General features: G+C 40.9%; 1 protein-coding gene across 7 annotated transcripts in view; it reads right to left on the bottom strand.

The window, feature by feature from the left end:
• LOC310786765 (cell adhesion molecule-related/down-regulated by oncogenes-like) overlaps positions 1-21760 on the bottom strand; it is a 29371-nt gene extending 7611 nt beyond the window's left edge. For 3 of the 7 annotated variants that reach the window (XR_014553232.1, XR_014553233.1, XR_014553234.1), the window contains exons 1-13: positions 21696-21760; positions 21454-21561; positions 13573-13842; positions 13172-13483; positions 6910-7131; positions 6554-6784; positions 5437-5700; positions 3336-3347; positions 2803-3081; positions 2469-2693; positions 2181-2300; positions 1372-1506; positions 1107-1248 (exon numbers count right to left, since the gene is read on the bottom strand). Coding sequence is in view for 4 of the 7 variants with exons in the window: in XM_083648048.1 (XP_083504174.1) it covers positions 1111-1248; positions 1372-1506; positions 2181-2300; positions 2469-2693; positions 2803-3081; positions 3336-3347; positions 5437-5700; positions 6554-6784; positions 6910-7131; positions 13172-13483; positions 13573-13842; positions 21454-21517 (2272 nt within the window). In the remaining 3 variants the exon portion in view is untranslated. The remainder of the gene's footprint in view (positions 1-1106; positions 1249-1371; positions 1507-2180; positions 2301-2468; positions 2694-2802; positions 3082-3335; positions 3348-5436; positions 5701-6553; positions 6785-6909; positions 7132-13171; positions 13484-13572; positions 13843-21453; positions 21562-21695) is intronic. The other 4 variants (XM_083648048.1, XM_083648049.1, XM_083648051.1 and 1 more) reach the window with 2 other exon arrangements.
• Positions 21761-22793: the final 1033 nt, after the last annotated feature.

Here is a 22793-nt window from a genome sequence, read left to right as displayed (position 1 = left end):
ATAATACAGTACATGTGAGCCCGATAAGGTCATTGGCACTGGTCCTCCATGTTAACACTTTAGTGCCATGTTGACTGACAGTGACTAGTATTACTTCAAAATAAGAGTCCATTCAGTACTAAACTAGTGGTTTTTACTTTGTGGCCTGTATAATACCTCTAAAGTCACGCAGCATGTTCTTGTCTTCACCACCTTACTGGCCAGGCGACTAACTCTCCTTAAGTGGAAACATGTTCACAAACATGTTCAACCTCCATCTCACAATAGATACAGGTAGGTGAAGGAGTCCCTACTGTTCATCAAACTTGAGAAGCTTAGATTCTCCCTCAAGGGCTCCCTTGATTCTTTTGAAAAGACCTCTCCTGAATCATATTGAGTCTTTGACATCACAATATATATATATGAAGAGTTCATTTGCAAAAACAGGTATCTCGGTTTGGATTTTTTATAATTTTATATATTGATGTATTTATACTGTAATCAATTTATTTTTGGGACATTTTTATTGTCAATCATAACTAAAACATATTCATCTGATAATTTTCCCCTTAATCACCTCAATAATGTTTTCTATGTGCACTCCAGGGAGTATCAAACAGATGTTTGTTCATTTTAAGAATGGCGTTTACCTGTTTTTGCAAATTAACTCTTCATACATATACCGTATATATATATATACCGTATATATATATATACCGTATATTAATATATACCATATATATATATATATATATATATATATATATATATATATATATATATATGGTATATATATATATAACAAAGGAAGATTCTGTGCACATCCAAACAAGCTGGAGGTGCTGGTCAAGAAAGGTGGAGTACTTGATGAGAGAAAAGGAATGTATCCCATATACTTCAGAGCATTTTCAGGGACCGCACTCAGGACCTGGAGTGTGCGGTCCCTCCCTGAAAATGCTCTGAAGTATATGATACATATATATATAAATATATATATATATATATATATATATATATATATATATATATATATATATATATATATATATATATATATATACAAATAAAACAGTGTATTCATTTGAAAAGGAAGAAGGAGAAATTAGAGTTACTTCAACAATGTTTACATACTGGTTTTCTGATTAGTACAGTTGCAGGTGTATGAAAGGTCCGGGATGGCATCTGTACACCTCTCGCTCTCGGTGTCCCAACTCAACTTAATGGACGTATTGGTTGTCTTATCATTCCTGATGGATATGTTAATATCATCTGTTGGAGACAGTATCATATCAGATCAGACATCTGTCAAACTGAAGTAATATCTGGTCCTCTCCGTTAGTCCACTAGAACAGAGGGTACAAACATCCAAAGGAAAACAAATTGTCAACATACCGCACTTAATCTCGACGTCGACAGTAGTCGTGTTCTTGTTTGTGCTGACATTGTTGTAATTGATCTGACCAGTGCAGCTGTACTTTGTGAAGGGCTTCAGCTCAGACTCAGTCACCACAGTGGGCTCGTCAGGTTCTGAGGGGGCAGAAAGATGACAGTAATTTCTCAACCAATTAGTAGCTGTACCACAGTGCCTATGATCAGTTCTCATTGTCTATGGATGATGACGGGGAAGATTTATGGGGCACTAATACTGTACAGAAAAATCTGCCACTTAAATATAACTAGAAGGCACTGAGGAAGCGCACGCTTCACCAACACTGAACAATTCTCCCAACTTGCTGCTACACTCAAAATCATCATTCCTATCAGGCTATCACTTCAATTTGGCATTCAATTGATTTCTCTATACAGTACATGTGTATCTGTTTATGCTCCAATAAACACATGTATTTTTTTCCTCTACGCTGTAAACCTACACTTAAAATTTCTTAAGATTTCTTTTCAAATCATGGTGGAAAAAACTTCTAATGGCAAAATGACCAACAAAATCTGCCCACTAAATTCATGGAAACAAAATCTGTCCACTAAATTCATGGAAATCTGTTTTCTAAGTTTTTGAGCCATCCTGTTGTCAGACAGATAAAAGTAACAAGGGCAGAAACAATGTCATTGGCAGAGGTCAACAACAACAACAACAACAACAACAACAACAACAACAACAACAACAACAACAACAACAACTTGTGTTTACCCTCAAATAGGCTATGAGACATTATTGAGAAGTCAAGTCTAGTCTTTCCACTTACTGTGACAGGTGTAATCGATGGTAAGATGATCACCACAGCTCTTTGGTTTTGTTGTTTCTATTTTCACAGGAAGTCGATCAGGACGAGTCTGGGGGATTTCTTTTGGATCTAAGAGATTTGCTGGAAGAAGAAAAAAAGAATAAATTAATAAATTAATAAATGAACAAATGAACAAATGAATAAATAAATAAATAAATCACTCAATAAATAAAATTGTGTACATGTAGATCCAACATGAGGCATACATACACCATAATACAAAATACAGGTGAAATGTATTGTGCGTACCGACACTGATGGTTCGAGGTACAGGAATACTTGAACAGTTTCCAACAGTAAAGTGTGTAGTCAAATCTGAGCAAAGGTCATCGTGGTTGAACTTGGTACAGAATGCTTGACCATCCTTGCATTGTTCAGGTTGAGTAAATTCTGGACGTGCAGAGCTGATATCCCATTCACTCCGATAGCAAAGACTTCCAGGGAGGCAGTCGACATTCTCAATGTCACCTTTGACTGAAACGCACAAATGTTGCACAAATATTAAAATTTCAATTCCATTTTCCCATTCTCCCAATTCTGAGGTTAAAAAGTAAGATGCCAGTGTTGTTTTTTCTGTACTCACTTATTTCATTTGTCCGAAGTTTCTTTCCGTTGGACGCACAATGTGTGGAGTCACCATTACCATTATGCATTTCCACATGATGCTCATACATAGTGCAGGGCTTCAGGTCTTTGGTAACACTCAGCAATGGGTTTGTGGGAAACATGATTGACTTTCCAGCTGATCCTTCTTCAGTAAGATTTACGGTGTAGTTGTAGTTGTTATCAGTGGAGTTATCGATGTTCTCGATAACTGGCTTTATCTCAAAGCCAAAAGGGATGGCTGTAATCTTGTATGAACCTGCACACAAGATAAAGAATCATCAGTCTCTTGGTGAATGTGAACCACCTGGTGTCATTTGAACCCCACACATGTTTGTTCATATAGATGCTGTACATGTTGAAACAGGATCAAATCCAATTGTCCAATAGGTTCATAGTCATTGCGTTCATTGGAAAGTAAGAGAGAAATGCTGATAGACAACTACTGTCAGTAGTGCACATGTGTGAAAGGATCAGATGGATTATCAATTAAAAAATGAAACTGATACTCACACGTTGGGGGGCCTGGAGGATATAATCAAATTATAAGAGAGAGAGAGAGAGAAAGAGAGAGAGAGAGAGAGAGAGAGAGAGAAAGAGAGAGAGAGAAAGGGAGAGAGAGAGAGATTAGAGAACAATAGCAAGTTACATTAACGTATGGTTATATAATATAATATATCACGTGGCTGATGAAACGGTGAACTGGAGGTGCATGGAGGTGTGAGGGCAATTGTGGAGGTGCGTGGAGGTGAGCCTACTGAAGTGGCAGGTTTGGTGCGTGGAGGTAAGGTCATATGTGAGTTGAGGCTTGTAGGGTGAGCTGCATTCCAAAAATATAATTCAATAATGAGAGACTAGTAGAAAGTTGAACAAGCTTTAATGATACAACAAATTAATTTTGGCGTATGACTCCATGATATGATGACGCTCTCCTGAGATGATGAGAGGGCGTCGTCAGTGAAGAATAGGATAGGAAATCCCCCATAGGGGGGATAGCAAACAGAGTAAAACATGGACCCTGATATACTACGCTGATTAGGTGATTTGGATCAGCTGGAGAGGAAATAGGTTGGGCTGATTGGTTATTGCCGCATGTGTGGTAAACTGTGAATAGGTGAGGAGACAGCATCAGAGAAAGGGGGCGAGCCCAACAATGAATGGGTTATACAACCTCAAAGAAAGGGGGCGTGCACTGTGATATGATGACATGGACTGGGCGTTGGCTGTTAAGTAGTCTTCATTATTGAAAATAGCCCAAGACATCATAAAAAATCATAAAGACAATATCACAGATTCTTAATGTGTTGCAGACCACATTTCCCATAAACACCGTTGCTTCTCGGAACAAAAAAAAAAGTTGTTGTGTTCAAATAAGTGTTAACTGGCTCTATATTCTGACAGCAATCACTGAAGTAGTGTGTTTGGTCAGTAACTTGGAACAGAGTATGCCTACTCTGTCTCTCTCCTGTAGCCCTGCATACAGAGTGGATGTATCTACGCAATCGTAAGTCATAGAGACTCAAGGGTGGCGGCATTGGATTCGGGGTGAAAAAATACATATAGTCCTTAATCGGCATTGTGATCGGACCTTCCGTTTCCCAGAAAATTTAAACATTTCTCTGATTGGATAGTGGGAGGTGTAAAAAAAGGAAAAATATATAAATCTACTCGCGGACCACTAGGGGGCGCCCGCGGACCACCAGTGGTCCGCAGACCACTGTTTGAGAAACACTGTGTTAGAGGACATTACACAAAGGACATTACACAAAGGAGAATACTGTCACAGAGTACTAAAGAGACAATCAGGGCCGGCCCTGTACATCTGGGGGCCCTAAGCCGGATAAGTTTGGGGGCCCTGCCTCACAGTGGATAGACAGTGAAGTAATCATAGACAGACAGTGAGTATTCATAGAACCAGCTACATTATGTAATTATAACCTGTATGCATTTTATTTGTACCTCTATCAACATGATGGGCCACAGTTATTTTACTGCTAATTAAATACACTCAATGAAACACTCAAAGTAATGCTGACTGACGGCCATTTTTACTTATATTTAGTTTTTGTCTGAATGCTTAGTGTTGAATAGTGTTGCTTATCCACTAGGCAGCTTCAAACATCACTTCATTATTGCTATTTTTTTTGCAGAAAATAATGCTAAGTGTAAATTAATGCAAAGCCAGGGGTAAATAACGTTATGCAACCATACAGCGGGTTTGGTTCCCCCTGGCGGCCAAATCAAAATAAATAAATAAATACTGTCATCACATTGAAATGAGGCCATGTTTCATCACACATGAATGCAATTGTGGATCTTTGGATTCACAAGGGTCTCAGCTTTGTTGCCATACTGAATTTCTACAATTCCATGAGTGTTTAGGGACCGCAGTGTGCAGAAATAGGGAAAGAAAAAATGGCAGACAGGCGCGGACTGCATAATCGGGCACGTCAGGCCGATGAGTGGGCCCGGGGCCGGGCGCACCCTCTGCCCCGGTGTACCCCCCAGCCACTGGTTAAACGCTAACAGGCAGCCAATGCCAGACAATCTGTTTACATCGTCTGGCACCAGCCTGCTTATTGCGTTATTGTTGTATTGATTATATTGACTTTACCTTTAACGGTGACCCTGGCTGTGTGAGAGACGACCCCCCTCTGGTTCCTGGCATAACAGGTGTAGGAGCCCGTGTTGTTTGCAGTGGCATTGTGGATGTGCAGACGGGACACTCCATCTTCCATTTCCTCCTTCACGTTGTCAGCCTGGTAATAATCCCAGCGATATTGTGGTCGCGGGTTGCCCATGGAAGAACACGTCAGCCCCACGGTAGAGCCGAGCTCAACTTCAGTGTCCTCCAGCTCGTTGATCTTCGATGGTGGGTCTAGAGACAATATGAATGAGTGTCAGAGCAAAAGTAAAGATCTCCGGCATTAAGAGTCACTCGCACTATTGATCTGTGTTACGTTCACCGATCCGCCATGTTGTTTATAACGGGTTGCCATGGTGAAGTTTGGGTGGAGCCTACAGGGGTTACGTCAGTACGGACGGCTTAAAATAGCATTTCTGGGTTAGGACGCTCTAGCCGAGTAGCATCCAAGACTGCATCAACTATGGCATTCTCATAAGCCGTGAGATAGACAAATGCATGTGTATTTCCCATGGATGTATAAAAGAAACTAGATAGCTTATCGAAAATGGCCGCCCATTCATTCGAATGTAAGCTGCTCATGAAGCATTTTGAAGGGGTTTTTCTTCCTTGTTTTACTTCCGTGATGTGCGGCCCAAGGTCATGTGCACATGTCTGCTTACGTATTCCTGCCACTCCTCCCCCACGTGAACGAGTGGCCAGAGCCATATAAAGAAAGGGAGTTCCAGAAATGTCTCTTGCTGGCTTCTGAGGAAAAATGTACCCCATAATGTAAAACTTGATAATTAAACGAGTTGTTTTTGACTTTGAATGATACCCAGAAAAAACGGGCGGAGGGCTGGTGATCCGCCAGAGGAACGGATTCGCCAAAGACAAGCAGCTGGACCGGAGCTAGGTGCTAGTAGCGCTACATCAACAGGTAAGTAAGCCTCATTTAAACTCACTAAGCTGTGGCAACCATTTTCTTTCTTTCTTAATCCTACGATCATTGCAGGTCGCTGGAAGCCCCTAGACAAACGATTGCCTAACGATATTAATAATAACGATGCCCGGGGCCGGCGGTGTTGTGACAATCTGTATAACTTACACAAGACATGAATATCCACTGTGTGACTGACGCTTGAGAGTTGGTTCGAGGCAACGATCATGTACCGCCCTGCATGACTCCTGGTTAGCTTCTCTGGGAGGTCCACCTTGTCCCCGTCTTTGTAAAAGGTGACGTTAGGTTGAGGATAGCCCTCAACAGTGCAGGTGAAGTTGTGAGTAGCGTCCTCCACCGCAGTGTAATTGGCTGTTGGACAGCTTAACTCGGGTCCATCTGAAACAAAACAATTGCTTATATGGTGGAGTCAAGGAATTCAAGCTCGCTTAGACTAATTTGAATGAGTTGGGCTTGTGGGCCATGTGGTCCTGGTTGATGCAAACACTGAATGTGAAACTCACACAACACGGAGACCCATATGTTCCTGTCGGTGATGATTCTGCCTTCAGCTTTGATGGTGTATAGCCCACCATTGTGCCTCCCAAGTGGGTCATTGGGGTCTGTGGGCTTCCCATCTTTCAGCCAGGTGACGGAGGGGGAGGGATTCCCCGCTACACGGCATCGCCCCTCCAAGCTCTCCCCTTCCAATATCTCGATCGTAGAACAGTTTATATCTGGTCCAACTAAAGGGGGGCAAAAACAACAAAAACTTATGCCACCATATTATATTTATTTCTAGAGTTCAACAGACAAAAAGCAACCAAGATGTCAATTATGGATGTGGGTTGTAACATTCATGTGTGTTAGGCTGCTCTATCTTACTATTATTTTCATATTACTAGGTAATCTAATGTTTTTTGTTAAAAATGTCTCAGGGAGTAAAACTTAATTTTGTTTCTTGGAACTGCAGAGGTCTTCAACAGCTTAGGAAAGTTAAACAGGTCATGAATAAATTAAGTGATATGGATTCCAAAATAGTGTTCTTACAGGAAACTCATCTTTTAGAGGAGGATAATAAAAAGATTATGAGGAGGTGGCAGGGTAGCGTATACATGGCATCATGTTCATCTCGGGCCAGGGGAGTGATGACACTTATCCATAAGACAGTGCCATTTCAGGTAAAAAACGTAATTAAAGACAGATTGGGAAGATATTTAATAGTCCAGGGTTTTATGCTTTCAGAAAATTTTAATTTAGTAAACTTGTATGGCCCCAATACCGATGAGCCTAGGTTTTTTGAGGATCTGTTCCTTACTCTCTCAACATTGGCAGGACAATAATAGCAGGTGACTTTAATTGCACACTGAAGCCAAGTATGGACAGATCAACAGGAATAGATCAATCACATAATAGGAGTAGAGCAGTTATTCATAATTTTATTAAAGAACTAAGGTTGATGGATATATGGAGAGAAATGAAACCACATGATAAGTCATTTTCTTGTTATTCTAGTGTATTCAAGACATTTTCCAGAATTGACTATTTTTTAATTTCTTCAGAGTTACGATACAAAATACATAACTGTTTCTATGATGCTATTGTGATTTCAGATCATGCACCTATAGTTGTTTAGTATGTGGATGCAAAATTGACCAAAGACCCTAGTAGATGGCACTTTCAGCATAGATGGTTACAAGATGAACAATTTGTGGAATATATAGGAAAACATATTGATGAGTTTTTTGTAATGAATACTACGCAAACGTCTGCAGGTATAAAATGGGAAGCATTTAAGGCTTTCCTTAGGGGACATATTATTAGCTATACTGGTTCAAAATCAAAAAAGGCACGAGAAGAGAGATTAAAGTTGGAAAATAAGATAAAGGCTTTTCAAGAGAGAGTTTATGAGAACAGAAACCCGCAATTAGAAAAAGAATTACTTATTTTAAGGGCTGAATATGATAAGCTCTCTACCTCTAGAGCTGCAGCTAGTCTATTACGATTAAATCAGGCATTTTATGAACAAGGTGATAAATCGGGAAAATTATTAGCGTGGCAGATTAAACAATTAGAAACTAAAACGTCAATTTCAACCATTATATCCAATGGGCATAATATTGTAGATCCAATCGAAATTAATAATGCCTTTAGAGGATATTATGGAGAATTATATGGGGTAGAGAATGAAGTTAATTCACAAAGTCTTAATGCGTTTTTAGATGGACAAGTTATACCAAATATCCCAAATGAATATAAAGAAAGCATGGAACTAGAAATTAATGTAGAAGAACTTGGGGGGGCCATTGATAATATGAAGTCTGGCAAAAGTGCAGGCCCTGACGGACTTCCAATTGATTTGTATAAGAAATTTAAGAATAAGCTGCTAGCACCACTCTTGGAAATGTTTCTGGAGGCATTTGAGAATGATAGCTTACCATCTTCTATGAATAGCGCCCTAATTACTTTATTGCCAAAGCCAGGCAAGCCATCTAATAAATGTGAGAACATGAGGCCCATAAGTTTGTTAAATTCTGATCTCAAGATAATATGCAAAGTTTTAGCTAGACGTTTACAATTAGTACTACCAATTGTTATTAATAAAGATCAAAATGGATTTATAATGGGAAGGCAAGGTTTTCACAATGTGAGGAGAGTATTGAATATTATTCATTGTAACAGAGGAACACCAGACACAGCACTACTATCATTGGACGCCGAAAAGGCATTTGATAGAGTACATTGGCCCTATCTTTTCAAAATATTAGAGAGATTTGGATGTGGGAATAACTTCATAAAATGGGTTCAAATAATATATAAAAATTCTACAGCTGAAATCTTAACCAACAGGAATATTTCAAAACCAATAAAGATCAGTAAAGGTTGCCGTCAAGGGTGTCCACTCTCACCTTTATTGTTTACGTTAGCCATTGAAATTTTAGCAATAGCAATACGTTCACATCCACAATTTTGTGGAATTTCGGTAGGGCCGACAGAACATAGAATTGCCTTGTACGCTGATGATGTAATCTTATTCATGTCAAATTTAAAGCAATCAATTCCAACCGTGTCAAAGCTGATAAAAACATTTGGTGAAGTGTCAGGGTATAAGGTGAATAATACCAAGTCTTCTATACTACTTCTAAATGAAAATGAAAGAAGGAACCCATTTCCAGAAGTAATTTAATTCAATGTAGTGGAGCAGTTTAAGTATTTGGGTGTACAAATCTTGCCTGAGTTAGAGCATGTTGTTGAAGCTAATTACGAACCCATATTAGCAGGAATTAAAGAATCAATTGAAAGATGGATGTCATTACCAATATCTTTAATTGGGAGGATTAATGTTTTAAAAATGAACGTATTACCAAAGCTACTTTATCTGTTCCAAAACATTCCATTGCCACCGCCTTCAGACCTGTTTTCAATTATAAAGAAGTTGTTTGTTAAATTTATATGGAACAATAGGAGGGCAAGAATTCGCTTGACTTTATTATATCTTCCGTACGATAGGGGGGGGCTAAAATGTCCAAACATTCTGTGGTATTATTGGGCTGTGCAGCTGAGATCTATTATGTTTTATTTTTCCACAAATGATTCTCCACATTGGGTTGAGATGGAATCTCACGGTCTAAAGTTACCTCTTCCCTCATATATATATTCAGATACAGTTAAAAAATTAAAAAAACGAACTAAAAATCCAATTGTAAAACATATGATAAAGGTATGGTATGATGTTAAAAAATATCTAAATGAACCACAAGTGTTGTCTCAATTTAGTCCAATATGGGGGAATCAATTTTTTATACCAGGAAGGGCAGATGCAACGTTCAAAATATGGGACTCTAAGGGACTTAAAACTATCAAAGACCTTTATATGCCCGATTCAGATGATATGATGTCTTTTGAAGAGCTGGAGAGTAAATTTGATCTTAATAGAAGGCATTTTTACAAATATCTTCAGATTAGGAATTTTGTTAGAACAAAGCAAAACAATATATTGACCAAACCTCTACAAACAAATTTAGAAGAAATGATGACAGGCGACAGTCTGAGAAAGGGAATCATATCAGGTTTTTATTGTCTACTTACATCTCGCTCACCTGAGAACTCACGATATAAGCTGAATGCGTGGAAGGAAAACTTAGAACTTGAAATTTCAGAGGAAGATTGGGAAACAGCTTGTGAGGAAGTTCATACTCTATCTATAAATTCATGACTTAAATTGATACAATACAAATGGTTAATGCGGATGTATGTGACCCCAATGGATCTAAATCGATATAACAAAAACATACCTGACACATGTACAAAATGTACAGAGGAAAGAGGAACTCTCTTTCATTGCATGTGGCAATGTAGGAAAATTCAGTTATTTTGGGAAGAGGTAAGAAGCATGATCGAGGAGATTATTTCAAAACCAGTCTCACTGGACCCTAAGCATTTTCTGTTAGGTTTATACCCAGAGAATCACAGTCATAGTAAAAGTGAAATGAAATTTATAGATCTCGGTTTGCTCAATGCTAAAAAATGTATTGCACTGTTGTGGAAAATGGTTCACAGACCAAGCTCAACTCAATGGATTAGACAGATGCTGACAAATCTTTCACTTGAAAAGATTACTTACATATTGAAAGCTAAACAACATATATTTGAAGATATTTGGATGCCTTTCATAAGTTATGTTGGTAATTTAAAGTTAGCAGAAGACGAAGCATAAGTAGGTTTTGTGATGGCAGTGCAGTTCCAGAAGCTAGAATGTCTTTTTGATACATTGTTTTTATTTTTATTTTTATTTACTTGTATGATGTTAAACTAAAAAAAAAAAAAAAAAAAAATGGTTTAAGATGACCCATGTACAAATTGGAGGAGCAGAGGTGTGGGTGTTGGTGTTGTTGTTGTGTTGTTGGTGTTGTTTTGTCTATGTATTGTAAAGATAACAAACTGTAAATAAAAACATTTTGGAAAAAAAAAAAAAGATGTCAATTATACAGTAATGCACAAGAACTGTTGCGTTCCTCTTTTAGACTTGTGCCCCACCAGTATGGGACTATTTGTTCTTATGACAGCTGTGTGTGTGGAAGATTATGAACTATGAGCTTCTCAGATATTGGTTGAGTACTAGTCTTTTTACTAAGTATGATTAAAGTTATTGGCATATAATCAGGGAGAGTGAGACAGGCTGAGTTGCTCAATTTACTGAAATTGTCGTGGGATTAAGGTGACCTTGAGCTATGATCAGTGTTGGGAACGTTACTTTAAAAAAGTAATTAGTTATAGTTACTCACTACTTGTTCCAAAAAGTAACTGAGTTAGTAACTGAATTACTCTATAATAAAAGTAACTAGTTACCAGGGAAAGTAACTATTTGCGTTATCTCCACATTGAAAATGCCAAATTTTCATGGATTGCTGCAAACCTGAGGGTACCCTCACGGGCCCCTCGAGCCGACCAAAACGGGCCGAGGCCGGGCTTGTTTTTTATTTATTTTTAATTAATAGGTCCGGGGTCGGGCCGTTTCAATAATTAAATTAAATAATGTTGTATTAGCGTACTCGCTTGATTTTACACAGCGGAGCACAGTCAGACAAAGAGGAGGAGAGGTGCACAGACACTCCCATAGCCACACACAGACCCTGTCCGTCCATGTACAGCGAGCGGACAGCTCCCGAACACAGAGAGAGAGAGAGAGAGTCAGAGAGACAGACAGAGAGAGGCTGCGCAGGACGGCCACGCGGCGACGCAGCACGCGGAACAGAGAGGGAGAGAGATGTGTCATTATATCTAATATTGGCTTCGGGCCTCGCAACGGGCTGGATCGGGCACGGGTCTGCATGTCACGGGCCGGGGAGGGCTCGGGCCGAAATTTCAGCCCCGCGCAGCTCTCTACTCCGGACTCGCCATTTCTGCTGCTTCCTCGAATCTGTTTGGTGTGTGTGTGTGTGTGTGTGTGTGTGTGTGTGTGTGTGTGTGTGTGTGTCGCCCGTGTCCAGACTCCTGGCTCGTGTGTAACACTGGCTCCGATTGGCTACCATGAAACACATGACTCTGCCTTAGCCAATCATAATCGTTTATCTCGTTATAACCCACCCGGTCTCCTCACTTGACAACACTAGTGTAGGCTACGGGTAGTTTACTCAATCATTTCATAGTAACGCACCGCATTTAGCGTTCAGTAACGATAACGGCGTTGTAACGACGGAAACAGTAATTAGTTAGATTACCCCGTTACTGAAAAAATAACGGCGTTACCTAACGCCGTTCTTTTAAACGGCGTTATTCCAAACACTGGCTATGATATGTGTCATATTTAAAAGGGAAATTGCAGAAGGCTCCAGCAGGCCTCGCCTGCTTTCAAACATCTCTTCTCGAGGCCCAAAAGACATTTTACACTACATTTGCTACCCGGATATCAGACTGAAGTGTCAACTCATGACGCTCCATTTCCAGAAGCAGCCAAAACTCAACTCAGTGGACTGGGCAGATTCGAAGGTCTGGAGCCAAGCAAGCTGTGTTGTCCAACCGAAATTAAAGTAACAGCAACCCATTGTGGGATGCAATTATCATGGATGGCTTTCTGCTGACATAATATCTCTTATAGTGCTTTAGTGCTTATTATGGAATAGTAAAAAAAACTCCAAACTCTAACTTATCAAGGATTCTATTCCATTTTCTAAAGGTCAAATGAGCTATAACACAGTAATATGCCTTTCTCTCCGAGGCCAATTTGACCTAAACCTTCCCTCCAGGAAAATAAAATTAGTAATATGTATGGTACTGTATACTTACAGTGAACTGTAACAGGATACGGTTGTGAAGTGACAGAAAGAGAAGGTCCTTCTGGCCCCAGGTCCAAATGAGCCTCACATCTGAACCGGACTCCATCATCAATCCTATTAGCTGTATAGCTGTGCACATTTACGGGAAGACCTCTGTGAAACCTGCTTTCATTTATGGTTTCATTTCCTTTGAACCACTTTACAGTGAGAGTTTGAGCCGGGGCAATATGCTGGGTGTCACATGTGAGGTCATACACTTCCCCCTCGTTCATCACACCAGCAGAGCCAGCGCTGGAGACGACACCGACGCTATCTGGAAACGCTAGAGACAAAGTAGAGGTTATCAGAAAAACAGCTGGAGAACCAACGTGTTGCTCTGTTCTGTACAAAGAGGATCAAAACAAGGCTTACTGTAAATAACCACTTTTAGGGTCTTTAGACACTGATCCCCAATTTCTGGGTTGATGAAGCATTTGGGAGTGATGTTCGAGTCTGTTAGGCTCTCCACAGTCCAGGTCACATGGTTGACATCCTCCTTTAGACCGATGCCGCTTCCAACAGAAGCCTCCCAGCCCATCCCGTCATGTGCGACTGATGTGCTGCAGTTGACTGACACGGAGCCTCCATATGGCACCACAACACTGCGGGGGCTCAGCTCAATAGGACAGGAGGCATGCAAACCTGCAGGGTGGAGGGCAGATCCATAGTATTAACACACTTGGGAAACATTTCATTTGTGCTGACACTTTGTCTTGTGTGTCTTTATACCATCAACGATGTAGGGCTAAAATAAGAAGGTATTGGTAAACTAGTCATGATGATGATAATCTTGAAATACCCTATATATATCTCTGTACAGTATCACTTACCATTTACTATTATATCGTGAATTTAGGTCATAAATGTGTATATCAAATCGCCCTGGGTAAACTGTGTTTATGTGCTTAATTTGCCCTCCCCTATAATGTGTATTATCTAAACATATTGGAGTATGACAGTAAAATATGGTTGAAATGGCATTAAAAGGATGATTGATCTAAAAGAAAAAAATCAAACCATCTTGTAACAGCAGTAAACCATGGCGTTTCAATAGACTTTCCTCTGACACTAGACTTTTAGGATTGTAAAATAAATGTAGGCTACATTGACTGGAAACTTGACTATAAGATGAGACACAAAGCAGTAAAAGGTACTTGACACAAGTTAGAGCCACATGTCCCCAAAACAGAGACACTGATCTCCCTTTAATCGTTAGAAGTTATTTGTAGGCCTACTTTATTTAAAGGTTTCAAGTGGGACTTATCTAGATTGTGAAACGTGTAGTAGGCTACTCCTGTTTGACATGTTGGCTGCTGCCTCTTGCATTGGAATAGCCCTAGGGGTAACACTTTACAATAACGTACACAAATACTGTAGTAGTTACTAGTAAACTAATCATTAACTAATAGTCAAGTCAAGTCAAGTTTATTTATATAGCCCTAATTCACAAGCATGTCTCAGAGGGCTTCACAGAAAGTATGTCTAGCTAATTCTAGCTGACACAACAATAACAAGAATATACAGAATAAAGATAACATTTGAACAATTGATAATATAGAAAATATAGGAATGAGGGGAGAGCAGAGGAGAGCGCAGGAGAAGGGAGAATAGCAGGGGGAATGTGAGAGAGTGATGGGGTGGGGAGGGTATAGGAGGTGGGGAAGGAGCAAGAGGAGAGAGCAGGAGAGGGGAAGGGAGGTGTGGGGGAGAAGAGAGCAGGGGGAGGGAGGAGGTGGGGAGAGAATGAGCAATATAGACGGAGGAGAGGAGGGAGGTGGGGAGAAAATAGGAATGTGGAGGAGGAGAGAAGGAGAGATGGGGGTGCAGGGGAGGGAGAGCCAGGGTAGAGAAGCAGGGGGAGCGTCCCACATCCCCCCCCCCCCCCCCCAGAGAGGACAGAGAGGAGGAGAGAACAGAGAAGGAGAGGTGGGAGGGTGCAGGGGAAGGAGTGCAGGGGGAGAGGAGGAGAGAACAGAGAAGGAGAGGTGGGAGGGTGCAGGGGGAATGCGGGAGGAGGAGGCGGGGGAGGGAACAGACCTCTCCGCCCCCTCCTCCCCCCTCCCCGAGAGGACAGAGAGGAGGAGAGAGCAGAGAAGGAGAGGTGGGGGGGTGCAGGGGAAGGAGTGCAGGGGGAATGTGAGAGAGGGGAGAGGACAGAGAGGAGGAGAGAACAGAGAAGGAGAGGTGGGAGGGTGCAGGGGAGGGAGAGCAGGGGGAACGTGGGAGGAGGCGGCGGGGGAGGGAAGAGCATGGAAAGAGAGGGGGCGGGGGGGGGAGTGGGAAATGTGGGAGAGGGGGGAACAGGAGGGGGAAGAAGGGAAAGGAGCGGGGGAAAGAGAAAGAGAGGGGGGGGGAAGATCAGACAACTGACTACTCTAAGCATTAACCAGAGCTAACTGGGACATAGGCCCCTATCGTTGCATCGGCGCAGTTTCTAGGCCGAGCGGCAGGCGCAGATCAAAGCAGTGGGCGTGGAAAGGCGCACTTGATATCATCGTGCTGGCGCTAGATGCAGCCCAAAGCATTACAACCACGCCTTTTAGGCGTAAAATTATGCACCGTCATGCTCATTGGATAAGTGCAATAAACGAATCGCACGCTTGCCTTTTTAGCTCCAATTCCAGTGATCCCGCAAAACCAGACGAAAGCCAAACGCTCTGCCCCCCCCCCCCCCCTCCCTTCATCCAGCCTGTCTGTCTGCATTATAGGCTATTATTCCATATTATTATGCTTCTCAAACCAATCTAACTGCAGTTTCAATACTGCAAGCATGTAAATACGCTACACTATAGCAAGATCAAAGTGAAAATAATGTTCTATGCATCAGCTAGAAAAATATAGCCTATTAGATTGGTGAAAGTTTGTCCAGAAAGATATCATTTTCTCTCGCCTGCTGCAGGAAGGATGATGCACATAAATATACCCTACATTATGTCAAGTCATTGCATAAATGTGTTTTTATTGTAAAACTAAATGTGAAATAGGGCCAAGTTATTGGACGGACATCACAGTATAGCAGATGCCATTAGAAGCGCGTCCGAAGCGCGTTCCGCTGTTACTTCTCTAAATCACGTTAACTCGACAAGGGGTATATATATGCCCAGGAGGACATATATGTTTCACATAGGGTGGTGTTTTCATTTCGAGGTTTTATTTGGTCCAATATTGAAATGTTGACAATGGCAGGCTGTGTTACCATTACACATTAATTTAGAACTACCTTTTATATCTATTTTGGCTCATTTGGTGGCTATTTAGTAGCGAAATGAAGAAACACAATGCATGCTGGGAACTCAGAGAGAGAGAGAGAGAAGGGTGACAGAGAAGAAGCAGTGAAGGCAAAGAATAGGCCTGCTTTTGAAAAGCGCAAAGCGCTAAATGTAGGCCAGCTCCCAAGATATGACTAGGCTGGTATTTAGCGCCGACACGCCCACTTTGGGACTGCGCCACGCCCATTCGGCCTAAAGCGCATTTGGCAGCCTAAAGCCTATTGCTATCTTGCCGAAACAGGCGCAAGGCACGTTTTTTTGCGGTTAAGGCCCGTAATAGCGCCGATGGCCTGTGGGAGAATAGAGCCCATAGTATCTAGCTAATCTACGGCCTAATCTGGCCTATCCTACTCTGCTCTAGTCTGATCTTTGCCTGAACACTATGACAGGTCAGCCTTAGGCTGTAGCTAATCTATCGCCTACCTAAACTGTTCTAAACCAACCGGCAGCCCTCGACCAGTGATGAAGAGCACCGATGCCCCCCGCCCCGGCCCCCCCCCCCACATAAGGCGTGGGAGAGACGGCCGGGCCGGGACACAGCGGCGTCCCCACACCCCCAGTGAACGCAAGAAAACCTTTCCACCATATGGATTGCCCCAGTGACTTGGCTTGGCTGAGGAGGAACCTTGTGAGGTCGTTGTGCTACAGGGGCCCAGCAATGGTCGCCTGGGTAAACCCACCCCCCACGCGACCCGCTCCCAGACCCGCCCCCAGCTAGTGACTGGGAACTGAGAGAGCAGGCCACGCGGGGGGCGGGCCCACCCAGGCAGTGGACCCAGCAGCGGACCCCCATCCGGGGACTCCCCTCCGAGACAGGCCGAGAGATGCCGGGCTAAACCATGTACAGAGTTTTCCGGCAGTGAAACTCTGTAAATGGTTTATTATGGAAATAAAATTTACAAGAGAACAGAAAATTGAAAATGTAAAAAAGAGTCCAACAGAGGGATATAAAAATGTAGTTTTTAAATTATCCAAAAATCAGGGAAGGGAGTTGAAAATGTAAAAAGTAGAGTCCAAAGGAAATAGAAAATGTAGTCTTTAAGTGTTCGTAGGTTTAGAGAATAATAGCTAAGAGGAGGGGAGGGGAGGATAAGAGTCGGAGGTGATGATTAAGGGGAGGGGAGGATAGGAGTTGGAGGTGATGAGGCCGGGGGGGGGGGGGGGGGCTCCCCCCCTTCCCTTAGGCAGGCAGGTGACCAGGATGATGAGGATAATAGTTAGTTAATGAGTAGCTAAGGAATAATTTGTCATTAGTCAATCACTAGTTAATCATAGTTAATTAGTAGGCTAGTCATTAGTTAATGATTAGTATCTAAGTTCCTGAGTAGAGTAGTTAATCAATACTTAATGATTACTAAATGTCAGCTCGTGAATATAATAGTTAATCATTAGTTAATCATTAGTTAAGGTCACATTGTCAGTATAGTAGTTAATCATTAGTTCATGATTAGTTGTTAGTTCCTTAATAGAGGAATTACTCATTAGTTAATGGTTAGTCAATGGTCAGTTTGTGAGTATATAGTTAATTGTTAGTTACTCATTACTTAATTATTACCTGTCCATTAGTTACTCTTTTTGTGTACCCTATTGTAAAGTGGTGCATCATACTCAGTAGTTTATGAAAACTGAATCATTACTTAATTATTACCTGTCTATTAGTTAGTCTTTTTGTGTACCCTATTGTAAAGTGGTGCATCATACTCAGTAGTTTATGAATACTGAATCATTACTTAATCCAAACAAGTTCATTTCGACTATCTATTATTAACTATTAGAGTTTTCTTATTGAAAGACTGTGTATATTTTGTCATACCTGACAGTTTCGACTGCTACTTCCTGATGTCTCTGAGGAAGACTGCAGGAAGTAGCAGTCGAAACTGTCAGGTATGACAAAATATACACAGTCTTTCAATAAGAAAACTCTAATAGCTGAATCATTACTTAATTATTACCTGTCTCTTAGTTAGTCTTTTTGTGTACCCTATTGTAAAGTGGTGCATCATACTCAGTAGTTTATGAATACTGAATCATTACTTAATCCAAACAAGTTCATTTCGACTATCTATTATTAACTATTAGAGTTTTCTTATTGAAAGACTGTGTATATTTTGTCATACCTGACAGTTTCGACTGCTACTTCCTGATGTCTCTGAGGAAGACTGCAGGAAGTAGCAGTCGAAACTGTCAGGTATGACAAAATATACACAGTCTTTCAATAAGAAAACTCTAATAGCTGAATCATTACTTAACTATTACCTGTCTCTTAGTTAGTCTTTTTGTGTACCCTATTGTAAAGTGGTGCATCATACTCAGTAGTTTTTTGAGTACTGAATCATTACCTGTCCATTTGTTACTATTTTTGTGTACCCTAATATAAAGTGAAAGATATCAAATAAACACTCAATCCAGGTGAGATTCAAACCCTGAACCCCAAGATTGTTAAATTGTAAGTCTGGTTCTCTACCATCTGAGCTAACCAGCCTGTTAGTTGGTAGAGCCATACTAGGGATCTGTAGAGCCAGAGACTAATCACAATTATTTCATCATATATATATCATTTATTCAAGTCATGACGGAGTGTGTACGACTATGCAGCAAAAACAAAAGAATAAAAAACAAAACAAAGAGAGCATTTGATTTATTTTTTTATCTGAAATAAAAGACATCAAGGCATCTATTCCGCTTCCATCCAACTCTGTTAAACTCTCCCTGCAGGGCCTAGCACACCATTTCAGAACTTGGCTAACCACTATTTCCTGTCATGCAATGCATTTCCTTGCATTGAAACCCAGCACCTCCCCACACTCACAAAATTGACTTTGTTTGAGTTTGGCCAGATCTCAGGCTCATATTTAAACACAAATACGAATAAAAAATAAGTAAATAAATAAATGAATGAATGAATGAATGAATGAATGAATGAATGAATGAGTAAAATAAAATAAAATAAAATAAAATAAAATATGTCTGACTATACATCACAACAGCCTGATGCTGTGACTATACATCACAACAGCCTGATGCTGTGACTATACATAACAACAGCCTGATGCTGTGACTATACATCACAACAGCCTGATGCTCTGACTATACATCACAACAGCCTGATGCTCTGACTATACATAACAACAGCCTGATGCTCTGACTATACATAACAACAGCCTGATGCTCTGACTATACATAACAACAGCCTGATGATGCTCTGACTATACATAACAGCCTGATGCTCTGACTATACATAACAACAGCCTGATGCTCTGACTATACATCACAACAGCCTGATGATGCTCTGACTATACATCACAACAGCCTGATGCTCTGACTATACATCACAACAGCCTGATGATGCTCTGACTATACATAACAGCCTGATGCTCTGACTATACATAACAACAGCCTGATGCTGTGACTATACATCACAACAGCCTGATGCTCTGACTATACATCATAACAGCCTGATGCTGTGACTATACATCACAACAGCCTGATGCTCTGACTATACATCATAACAGCCTGATGCTGTGACTATACATCACAACAGCCTGATGCTCTGACTATACATCACAACAGCCTGATGCTCTGACTATACATCACAACAGCCTGATGCTCTGACTATACATAACAACAGCCTGATGCTCTGACTATACATCACAACAGCCTGATGCTCTGACTATACATCACAACAGCCTGATGCTCTGACTATACATAACAACAGCCTGATGCTCTGGCTATACATCACAACAGCCTGATGAATAGACCAGGGGTTCCCAACATTTTTTGTGCCGCGGACCGGTAGATAGATGGAAAAAAAAGTTGCGGACCGGTTGTCAATTTTAATAATTATTTTTTTTCCTTTTCTTTTTTATAAACATAGGCTATAATATTATAGGCTGTGTGGTAGTTGAAACATAGTTTCAAGTTGACGTTTATTTATGTTTGTAGTTTGTAAAAAAAAATATTGTAAAAAAATATATATATATATATATATATTTCTTTTTGGACCGGGCTCGCGGCCTGCTACCAAATGCGTTGTGGCCCAGTATCGGTCCGCGGCCCGGTGGTTGGGAACCACTGGAATAGTCTATTTGTTATTTTTGTTATTTATTTATTTGTTCCGATCATGATATTACATACATGATAATACATACATGCAATTCAATTTTTACACATTCCATGCCCGGAAAGGAGCAGGAAGAAGAAAAACTTATATTACCTGCCTCCTATTCAAAACTTAAATAAACAAATTAAATGGTCTGCCGATTCCAATTACAAGATTTCAATAAGACAGCACATTTATAACTCATATGGGAAGAAATACAAATAAAGTTATGAGCCGTGAGTTTGAAACAAAATTTACCTCGAAAGATCTATGACCAGACATTTTCATATTGCCTAAATACTCTTTGTTTATACAATTTTTTGAACTGAAAAACACTTAAACCAGCCTTTACATCATTAGGTAATGAATTCCACAGTTTGATACCAGTAACTGAAACACACATCTGTTTTAAGGTGGTCCGTGCGAACTGATGCTTAAAATGATATTTCCTTCTATACTATACTATAGATGAAAGCTAACTAGGCCATATAGATTTTTTTATTTTATTTTTTATTTTTTACTGTATTGCACTGTATTGTATTGTATTGTATTGTATTGTAGTGTATTGATTGGTTTTGTGTGGACCCCATTAAGAGTAATGGGGATCCTAATAAACTAAAGTAAACTAAACATGAATGCGCCGCCTCGTCATCATATGCTACAACTTCTAGAAAGCATTTCCTGAAGTTAACAGTTTGGATCAGAATAATAGACCTTATTATCTGCGGTATACCATTTTTTTTTTACATCATTCATAGAATCAGCTTTTTTGCGGACTTTCAGATGATAGAATAAAAGGACACAACTTCACAAACCATGATCGTCTTTCCACTGTCCTTTTTCTTTTAAATAAAGAAGCTGTTGCCATCTCAGGCGGCTACTTACATTGAGCCAAACCAATCAGCCCGGCAAAGAGCAGCAAGGTCCTCAGTCCACAGAGACCCGCCATATCCAGGAGTCAGGCTGTGTGTGGCCAGACAGACACCATACGTCCTGCGGGGACCAACAGAGCACAGTCACACAGCAGCAAAACAAGAAAAAAAAAAAAAGCTTTTCCTATTCTTAAAGGATCGCGAAGACAGAAAGAAGTCAAAATGCCATCTAATTCTTTTTAAAGCTATACGTACACTTTCTGTCTGGACTTATCAGTTGACACAGCTTCCTGAACTTGTTCCCCAAACCCTAGACGTTGCCTCTGGTTTTAAGTCGAGTGAGTCAGAGTGATGTCACAGAGTCTTGCTCTCTTACCTTTTCGGCAACAGGAAGTTTCATTTCAGCGACGCCACTAAGAACAGGAAGTCCTCTCTCTCATCTCATTCTCACATCTCCTTCCTCAAGCGTGTAAACCCTCGAGCACCAAGCTACAGTACTTTTATTCATCTTCAAAGGTAGCGGCTGGCGTACTGTATTAGATGCTCGATGCACCGATGGTTTCAAAAACCACGTTTTAGTCCTATATTAACAGACACGGTAAAGAAGGGAATAGCAGGTTTGTACCTTCTTCACGCACATGGAGGCCTCCAGGATAGTGTGGTTGACTTTTTTGTTCCTACTGGGAGTTTGGATAGATACACAGCATCACAAAGGGCGGTAAAACAGCTCTGTGCCCGCTGTGCCGTTGTTTTCCTGTGGGGGGGGGGGGGGGGGGGGGAGGGGTGCCTTCCCACGATGCCGCAGCGCTACCGTTGGCGTTGCGCACCACTCAGATTTGCCACCTTGCGCTGAGGTCAAAGGTCAAATTGTTTCAACTGACATTTCTCTGCTCTACCTCGTGGTGAGAGAAGAGAAGAAGATGGCTTCTGATGTGAAGGCAGCTTTAGGCTTACAGGCCCAGTTTGGTCATGCATTAACCACCACAGAGGAGCTATAATGTAGCACTGCAATGTACACACACACATGAGGAGCGATACTAGTCTAGGGGAATCTGTGAGAAAAAATGACCCAACCTTAAACTAATTGCAACAGAAATTATTTGTGTTGTATTCAGTTCTTGAAACCTTCCAATTTAACATACTAAAAATCCCAGAAAATCCCAGTAGTGGAACATTGTCAAAATTGGTATTGTCTCCACAAAGGAGGTTATGTTTTCGGTGCCGTTTGTCTGACCGTTTGTCTGTTAGCAGGAGGATTACTGCAAAACTACTGGGCCGATTTTCATGAAACTTGGTGGAAGGGTGTAGCATGGGCCAAGGAAGAACCCATTACATTTTGGAGCAGATCCGATT

The sequence above is a fragment of the Poromitra crassiceps genome (genome assembly GCF_964638095.1).
Source record: "Poromitra crassiceps genome assembly, chromosome: 12".
In the NCBI taxonomy this organism is placed as follows: domain Eukaryota; kingdom Metazoa; phylum Chordata; class Actinopteri; order Beryciformes; family Melamphaidae; genus Poromitra; species Poromitra crassiceps.
Note: the sequence above shows the minus strand (reverse complement) of the source record. Positions and strands in the feature narration are given on the sequence as shown.